Below are 9,179 nucleotides of genomic sequence, written 5' to 3' on the forward strand. Positions count from 1 at the left end.
CGGCGCAGTATTGTAATAAATTAAGTTATAAAAACGATATTACACTATATAGTGTAATAACACTTTAACGTGACGTCATTTGCGTTATATATAAATGTAGCGTTAAAGCGCGCTAATGTTAGCGTTACACTATAGGCGCGAAATGACTCAATTTTGTTGTAAACCGTTCTCGTTTTGAATATGTGAGAAATAGAATATTATATTCGTGTAGATTCGATATTAGATTTATTGAACTCGCTTGAGGCTCGCATAATATGATTTTATTCAACTCTTTCAATAAATTTAGTATTAAACCTACACTCATTAATATCCTCTATTAATTGCTGCCAAGACATGTCCTTCTTCAGAATATTTATCTGAATGTCGTTTTGGTTGAACCAGTGTCCCTATCAGTGCAACTTTCAATATTGTACCTTACATGGTTGGCAATATTTAATAAATTATCATCTTATATTTTCTTTCATTGTATCTTGAATTAGCCTTTTGTGTATTAAAAGTAATTAGAAAGGGTGAATTTTAAAGAAATTTATTTTAAATTCGCTCTTCCCTTGGGATGCATCACAGAGAAAACAAAACATTGTAAGGACTGAAAAAGGCTTACAGCTAACCGATGTCAGTAGTTTTATTTATTATTGATAACGTATCAAAAGAAAGCTTGAAATAAAGTTAGACAAAAAAAAAAAAAAAAAACGTTCAAAACCAAAGTGTGACTTAAAGTTGGACGTACATAGTCCGAATCATTCATAGAAAATGTGGTATAAAATTTAAATTCAAACAAGCTTCATGATATTATTCAGATAGGTCAAACAAGTGCATTATGACAAGATATATGCACAGCATTAAAAGGAATTCTTACGCGTCAAATGGCGTCAAATATGACATCTATAAACCAAGTGAGGTCAAGAAAATTAATTCTACGCTTAATAAAGTTCAACATATTTTTATCAATTCTCTTTTTAATAAGCATGTTAAAATGAAAAATAGATATTCATTTTTCGTGCATTATACTATATTACGCGCGTTTATTATTCTTTTAATTTAACCGTGTATTTTACTACCACAATGCACTCAAAATTGATATTTATTTCCTACATGTATATGATATGTCTTTTAACATGAAGAAACATAATAAAGATTCAGTATTAGCCGTGTGTGACTTGTCACAATACAAGGTTGACGGGGAGAGAAGTAAGAAAAGAGAAAATTTAAACATTTCTTTCAATTAGCGATTTTTGTGTAGTATTCAAAAACGATTGGAGTGCATTCAACCTTATGAGTGGGGAGAAAGTAAAAGAATAGATGAAAGGGCCCATCGATTAAATAAATACTCATTTATATCATCTTATTCCATAAATTGTTGTTCTATTTCATTTTTTAATTTTTAAATAGATGTGGAGAAAACTAACATCCTTCCTAGCAGTGTAAAAATGCAAGTTCAGTCAACTGATGTCAGAGCAAGGTAAAGTCTGAAACAGCAGAATTAGAACAATCTCAAGCTGGGATAGTTTACCCGCAATAAAAAGATTAAAAAACCATGGTTATTCTTCTGATTTTATTTAAAGGACAAACCTGAATAATAAAACATATACATTGTGTAGAACATCTCTTAAGCTAAATATAACATAACATATCATTACTTTATGTACAACAAGAAACATGATGCTAGATTCAGCAGATATTTGCAATATCTAAATATGTAGTATACTTATGCTAAAAGAAGGTAATATATAAATTCATTCGTGCTATCAATATGCAATTTAACATACTACAAAAATTTCAATTCAAACTTAATCATGGATGTATATCAATTATCCAAAAGCTCAGCATTAATTAATTTGAGCATGATCTATAACATCAAAAATATTTACAAATTTAGAATTAGCCGCTTTCTTTTTCATTCTTTTCTTTTTTCAAAAGTAGATTGGGTACATAAAGTAGAAGAGATAAGATGATCTTAGTCAGTTCCTCTTGTAGATTATATGAACGTTTCATAACTTTATCATTGAAATGTTGCATTCCATAGTCGTCCGCTGATTGAAAACTCACAAATATTACTTAATTTGTATCTTCTCATCGTTTTGGGATTATAGCTTGATACCAAGAACACATTGAACACTGTAATAAATCTTAGATATCACAATCGCATACTTAAAAATCTAACAACTTGTACGCAAAAACTGTGAATTAAATAACACTGTCTAAGTAATCTACAATTCAATAATAAAAAACCCTAAAACTACTTAATAGTTTTGCATAAATATGCTGATTATCTTAATGAAATGTGCTATCATATTTTTATGGAATGACAAGATTTGTTCTGTAACAAAAGAAATAAAACTTAACCGACCGATACGTTCACCAAAATTAAATATTCTAAATTTCATTGTGTAATACCACACTACAATTATGGTGTATAAATCTCATAACATGATGTTGAAAAATTGTAAGTTTTTCACCATAAATTACATAATTTTCGCATTATCACTCATAAGGAATATGTACTGAAAACTTTACCTCATACTTATTATTCCAATGATTCTTATTCGTATTTTAAGCATTGGTCTGGAACAAATTACATTTTACTATTAAGCAATATTTGACATTACAATCTTTCAAAACCAGCTTAAAATTTTTTATTTATTTTACAATTAGACACGTGATTATAACTGAAACCACTTCATATTAAAAGCTATGTATGATGATATTTTTATTATAATGAGTTAATCTATAAATGATATGAATAATACGAGTGTCAGTCGGTTGAATGAATAAAAATATCTTAGATCTACATTAAAAAGATACATAGAATTTTTTGTTTGAACAAAAAAGGATTTCAAATTTTGTATAGATCTACAAGTACTTTTCTTTGTTTTGTTACAAATCATTTGTCTTTTTCTTTGTCATTGTTAAATCATAAGGCCGTCATGAAAAATAAGTATACATGTTCCACTTTTTTTCTAGATAAGGATATTATTATTATAAATCCAACTTCATCATATCAATTTATTATAAATGCTTCATAGGTGTGCATGGAATCTATCAGATTATTTAAGGTGCTGCTGAATACTTCTTACAAAACTCTTCAACACATTTAGCTTAAACATATGTATATTAGCCCTATAGTTTCACAAGTTCTAGCGCTCATTTAAGTCACGCGAAATGTCTAGTTTAAAGATATGACAAAAACCTCATGTTCCTAAATCTTAGGTAACGACGTTCTAAATATGTGTCATTTGTCTTTTTGTAGTATTTCGTACATCTGATCAGTTGCGTTAGTTTTATAACTTTCATATTCATTTGACGAGTTCTCACGATGTATGCTGTCACAAATACTATCTTTATCAGGTGTATTTATGCTCTTCTTCCAAACTGTTTGTGTCCGACTGTCGATGACTAACGTTTTGAGTTTTGCTGTAAAGAATGAACTGTCGAAATAAATTATAATAAACACCATAAGGACGCGTGACTTATATAAAGACGGTACGTTATTTTTTGCCATATAATTTGAATATGACATACATATACTCTAATTTAACAGAATGGTGGTGCAAATGTACATTAATTGATTTAACCATAGGAGAAAAAGCAATATTTGAATTTACCGTTTAATGGTATTGTAACAAATAAACCATTTGGGGAATTTTCAACATAGCTGCTAACATTTTATCAAAATAAAACACAAATTGAAATAAAGTAAAATTTTCCATTGTTGATTCCTTTGTTACTCCGTTATGTTTTGTATTAATTGTCTGGCTAAATTACAGGAGAAATCTCATGTGCCTTTTGGCACAGCCAAAGTACATTAACGCGATTCAAAGGACGGAAAATATACCACTTTGTATATCAAGCTTGGTAGATAGTATATGTAATCTGTATTGTATGCAACGATTATGTTTTATTTTTTCTTTATTCAAAAGAAATTATTTCAATATTTACCGATGTGTTATACTCGTATATGACACTCGACATTTACAAAACTTTTATTACTATCGAATTATTGTGTATTTACCTTTCGCAATCTGAATAATTGGTTTCTGTATACAGATGCTGGTACATTTCACCCGATGGAGCATTGTCTTGCCTATTTAGACCTTCATAAACATTTTGGTCAGGTATTTCATAAGTGTTAGTAACACACTCGTTTTGTTCTGTGTTAGGTTCTAAGTCAGACATTGTGACTTCATTTGTTTGATCGTTTCTTTTGTCTTTCGCAGACCGATGCCTGAAATATATCAAACACTAGATCCAGATCCGTCAATACGAGAATCGGTCGAAATGTGAATAATGAAAAAATATTAAGATGACATGTAACTTTAATATTAGCAATACGTGTACAAGTTTTACTTCAACGCAATATTGAAAATAACATTTTAATTAGAAAAATACTAGTTCATGCAATAATGATTATATTATTAACAAGTGTACAAATGTTATTGCAAATTGTTATTACACAATTATGATACAAACAATGTAATAATCGGCAACAAATCATCGTCGGATACCCACGGTTGATTAACATGTAGCATAACATGTAATCAATCGTGAGTAAATTGCGTCGATATACAGCAACATGTGCAAATGAAATCGTATTTAGCAACATTCACATTCTTCGACAAGAAGGTAATCAAGTATCAGAAACAAATTAGCTGGCAGTATCCACGTTGTAAAACTGTTTCACGTGTCTTGCTAATATAAAAGGCAAAATTATCCCCCAACTAAATTATTCCACAAGCAGAGACCACAATAGTTATAATTTTCCTAGAAATAACGTCTCATCAAACGCCAAATAGACAGAGCGTTTAGATTGGTTTTAATTGCCTCAAGAAATCGTGAGGCAACCAATTAAAAAGCTGTCTTTGACATGCCTCTTATCGACTGGATATCGGCGAAAAATCCCACGGCTGATAAATGTGAATAATTCGGCCGTGGGTATCCGATGATGACAACAAATGTGCAATACTGTAAAACACTGGATTAATGTGGTACATGTACTGATGCTGTAAGACAATCTGTACCGTATGTTCCTTTTTGAACATGTTTTCGCAAATCACATGATTCATATTCAGTGAGTGTATTGTAAGATTTGGAATGTTGTCATCATTTATGAATATTTTTTTCTCTCCACGACGACGTTATAGTTAGTTTGTTGTATTGATACAGAAATATTTATTATAATAATAATAATAATAATAATAATAATAATAATAATCATATTAATAATAATAATAATTATCTATATTTTGACTTAATACAATTGATGTATTATAACATTTTCTTTTTTTTTTGTTTTGGCCAATCTTTGGCGAGCTTTCATAATTGTGAAAGGGATGCGGTTTCAAACTTAACTTACACTGAGTAGGTAATTTCCACGATTTCGAAAACAAACATAGCGTTTAACATATAGCCGGCAGGTAAACTGGAAAAACAATCATCACATTAGAAATTGAGTCTATTATTTCCAGTTTATTTGTTTCAAATTACTTTAAACTTTAAAAAATTTTAACAAAAATAAAAAATTACTTCCAAAAAAAACGATATTTTGAAACTTCGTCTAATGTCAATCTGTAAAGCGAACTTGAATGTATGGCTAAAATAGCTTTCATGGGAAATCCGAATCACAATAATGGCAAAACAAATACAGTGATAATCAGAACTTCATATTTCAGAATAATAACAGTTTCACGGTAGATACCTTTTTACGTCGAGTTAATGTCTTCCTACAGCGATAAACTGAAGTGTATCATATTTCAATGAACAGTTTATTTTTAAACCTGTTGCTATGGTATAAACGTTATGTACATGTGAATGTCAAATAGCAAATATGCGAGTTTTGGGGGGAAATTACATCAGTTATGGAAGGCACACTTATAGTGTGTAGCGTTTATTTTTAAGAGAAGAGAAAATTGTTTTGTTGATTTGTTAAAAATGGTTGAATTTAATTTTGGTGATCTTAATTGAACAAGGTTCATTGGTTGTAATAAGTTGTTTTGGTTGTTGTATTTTATTTGGTTGTTGCGTTATATCTGTTTGGTAAGATATACTTCGTTGATATTGGTTGAGTTGTATGGAGTGATTCTGTCTGGTCTAGATAATATTAGTTGATGATTTGTTTTTGATGATATTTTATCGTTTTGTTTGATCATAAGTTGTTTAGAGCTTGGGCTCGCCATGTGTCTAGTATTGTTTCGTATGCAAGACGTACACGTGAAAAGATATTGTGTATGAGTGGTTAATAAATGGTGTGTTTGTTTTGGGTGTAAATAATGAACAGAGTTCTTTGTTTTGGGCGTAAGTAATAATCAGAGTTTGTTGTTTAAATGTATATATGGATTTGAGATAGAAAAAGATAAAAACACCTTAAAAAATAGTGTTAAGTAAACAATTACATGCTAGTTTTCCAACTGAGATTTTTTTAAAATTTAAGTTAGGTGTTGCGTCCCAGCCTCGATATCTTCGAAATTGGTTCTTGTTTTTTGTTGTTTTTTTTACTAAATCTTTCCTTCGATTAAATAACATCAAGGCAGTCATTCTCCTGATAACATGCAAGAAATAGCTTAATTAGATCTAAACTTTGAGTCTGATTGATCTGACATGGCTTTTATTTTATTTCGTTAGTCAAACAACACATAAACCTATGTTGGTATATAAATATAACAAATACAAAACAAAAATCATATGAACAATTATCGAACTAACCTTCTGCAAATTATAACGATAAGAATTACAAATGCTGCCAAGCAGATGAAAGCAGCGATACATGCAGCCACAATTGGTACTGAAATACAAAACATTACTATTATGATTATTTTGCATATACGTTTAGATAATACAGTGGTAACTTCATTGTTGGTTATGGATTTTGAAACTTTACTTTATAAATAAATTCAATATTGTTGTATAAATACACACTTAGATACTATTTGGAGAGATGATCTTTGGGGAAAACTTATTCTAAACAATATATGAATCTTTCTTAAAGGTTATAAAAATATGTATGAAAACGCTTAGTCATGCATATTTGTAAATAGAGTAAAAACACATTACTCCTATTCTAATGTGGGTATCAGACAGGGTGAAAATTTATCACTCCTATCTTTTTTCTCTTGTATATTTAGTGATTTTATCAACATCAGTTGTAATTTATCAGGTGTAAAATTCAACGTAATGAGTTCGACACTGTAGCTATATATTTTATAAGCTTTTCATGCTACTTTAGGCAGATGACACTATTTTAATGTCAGATATTGCAGGAAAAACTAAACTGCAAAACATTTTTAATATCTCCGCTGATTACTGTGATGCTTGGAAACTTAAATTAATTTCTTCTTAAATAAAGTTCTTGATTTTTTTAAGGGAAAGATAACTTTACTATACTTTTACATTCAAAAATTAAAGTTAAGTAATCGTAAATGAATACAAATATGCAGGTGTCTGGCTCATTTTTTTTCAAAACAAAGCAAAAATTGCCAAACAAGCTACAAAGCCATGTATTTTAAATAAAAAAGTCCAAACATCTCTGTCAAACCTTTGAATTTTCAAATAGATCGATTTTAACAAAAATGTTAAACCTTTACTTTTTTAAAGCTGTAAAAGTTAGGGATTTGGCAATTTAGAAAAGAGTGCAGCCTAAGTTTTTAAAGCATATTTTATGTCTAAAGAAAATTACCTCTTATATAATTATATATGACAAAACTGGTACAAAACCATTAGCAATTGAATTTAAGTAACGATGATGTCAACTTTTGGTAATAAAACTAATTTTAACAAATTATAAAAGAGCTTACATTAGAAATCATTAAAACATGAACACTGACCCTTCCAATTATGTGGTATATAAACATGTTTGGAAAGTGTTGACAAACTCTTAGGAAAGTATTGACTAAACATTGTGTTGAATTTTGATTATTGTTTTTTTTTAAATAACTCATTCCATTTTGACTGAATGTTATACTGTCTCCGGTCCATGTAGAAAAGATGTTGTATGATGAAGTGTGTGAGTTATATATACCTCGTCAATTGTTTGTAATTTGTAATTAACCTCATATTCCCTTGCATTGTGTATTGAATGAACAATAAAATCTTGAAAACTTGAAGCAATACTGATGCCTGAACTATTGAAATATGAAGAAGGAAATAAACATGACACATTTAACGCTAGTTTCCTAAGCTGATTATTACTCTTATCATTGAATACATACTAATAATGTTATTGTCGTCTTCTGTCATATTTGTCAGTAACAACTATTGGACGAGGGTATGGCGATGACGTTGCTATAGACGTTGATAACTTTACCGGCATACAATCGCATACAATATTGAAAATGATATCTGAAATAAAGTTTAAATAACGTTTGCATTGTGTAAGAAAAATAACCACTGGGTAAAGTCACATTTCCTAATAACTCTTGTTGACGAAAAAGAAGATGACATAGTAAGGAATTATGATACTGAAAAGGAATACAAATAGATGAGAATTAAATTTATACTGCAAATGGCAAAGGGGGGATGAAAAAGTGTTCAGAACACACAGTTCTGAGTGATTTCATAACATATGTATGTTTTCTATTCTCAAAAGTTTAAAACAATCAAAGATGAGAATCAAATGTATGCTGCCGAGCGTAAAATGGAAAGAAATAAAAAGTGAATATAACACACAGAAATGATTTTCATGACACGAATAAGATTTCTATTTTTCAAAGGTGTTCTAAACCGAACCAACATTTTGAATGGTAATGTAATGATTCGTCACATAACCAATCGTAATAATCGAATAACGCGTCAGATATAACGATGCACCGCAGATATGATTTACGATTGATTGATTGATTGATTGATTGATTGATATAGAACGACTTGATTTCATTCACGTCTGGTATCTACTTATGTGAGGCGAAAAAGACACTAGAAATTACGTCATTGTATAAAATGATCAGTGAATATTCTTGTTGCATTACTTTGTAAAACATGATCTTATCACAGCACATGGTTAAGACTCTTTTGTATTTTTTTGTTTCATGTGATTTCCACAATTCATAACCAAGACATCTAGTACTAATTACACACAACTTAAAAAAGTTGAAATAATTTGTAGAAGTAAATCTTTCTCTATCATCATACCTGAGGAAACGATTAAGCAAGCACCTTCATGTGTGTAATTATCATTTATAAGGACAGAGTAT

The 9,179-nt window shown here is 29.6% G+C and overlaps 1 protein-coding gene across 2 annotated transcripts; it reads right to left on the reverse strand.

The window, feature by feature from the left end:
- Window positions 1–2,245: 2,245 nt before the first annotated feature.
- On the reverse strand, window positions 2,246–8,833 carry LOC132738861 (uncharacterized). Of its 2 annotated transcripts, XM_060726472.1 has the most exons (4): window positions 8,199–8,833; window positions 6,697–6,775; window positions 4,010–4,222; window positions 2,246–3,411 (listed from the first exon to the last, which is right to left on the reverse strand). In XM_060726472.1, exons 1-4 carry the CDS (start codon window positions 8,224–8,226, stop codon window positions 3,342–3,344), a joined length of 390 nt encoding a protein of 129 aa, XP_060582455.1. In that variant the 5' UTR covers window positions 8,227–8,833; the 3' UTR covers window positions 2,246–3,341. The 2 variants fall into 2 exon arrangements, with proteins under 2 accessions (XP_060582455.1, XP_060582462.1); XM_060726479.1 differs by lacking the exons at window positions 6,697–6,775; window positions 8,199–8,833 and adding an exon at window positions 5,351–5,499.
- Between the last annotated feature and the right edge of the window lie 346 nt (window positions 8,834–9,179).

Source organism: Ruditapes philippinarum, unplaced genomic scaffold, assembly GCF_026571515.1.
Source record: "Ruditapes philippinarum isolate M1 unplaced genomic scaffold, ASM2657151v2 ctg670_1_1_1_1, whole genome shotgun sequence".
NCBI lineage: Eukaryota > Metazoa > Mollusca > Bivalvia > Venerida > Veneridae > Ruditapes > Ruditapes philippinarum.

Bases quoted from the DNA above. Each gene is read 5' to 3' on its own strand.
- LOC132738861 (XM_060726472.1), bottom strand. From the start codon at position 8,226: ATGACAGAAGACGACAATAACATTATTA. The intron at 4,223-6,696 runs GTTAGTTCGATA...GATATATTTCAG, and splicing joins ATCGTTATAATTTGCAGAAG to GCATCGGTCTGCGAAAGACA. The intron at 3,412-4,009 runs GTAAATACACAA...CATTCTTTACAG, and splicing joins AATTATTCAGATTGCGAAAG to CAAAACTCAAAACGTTAGTC.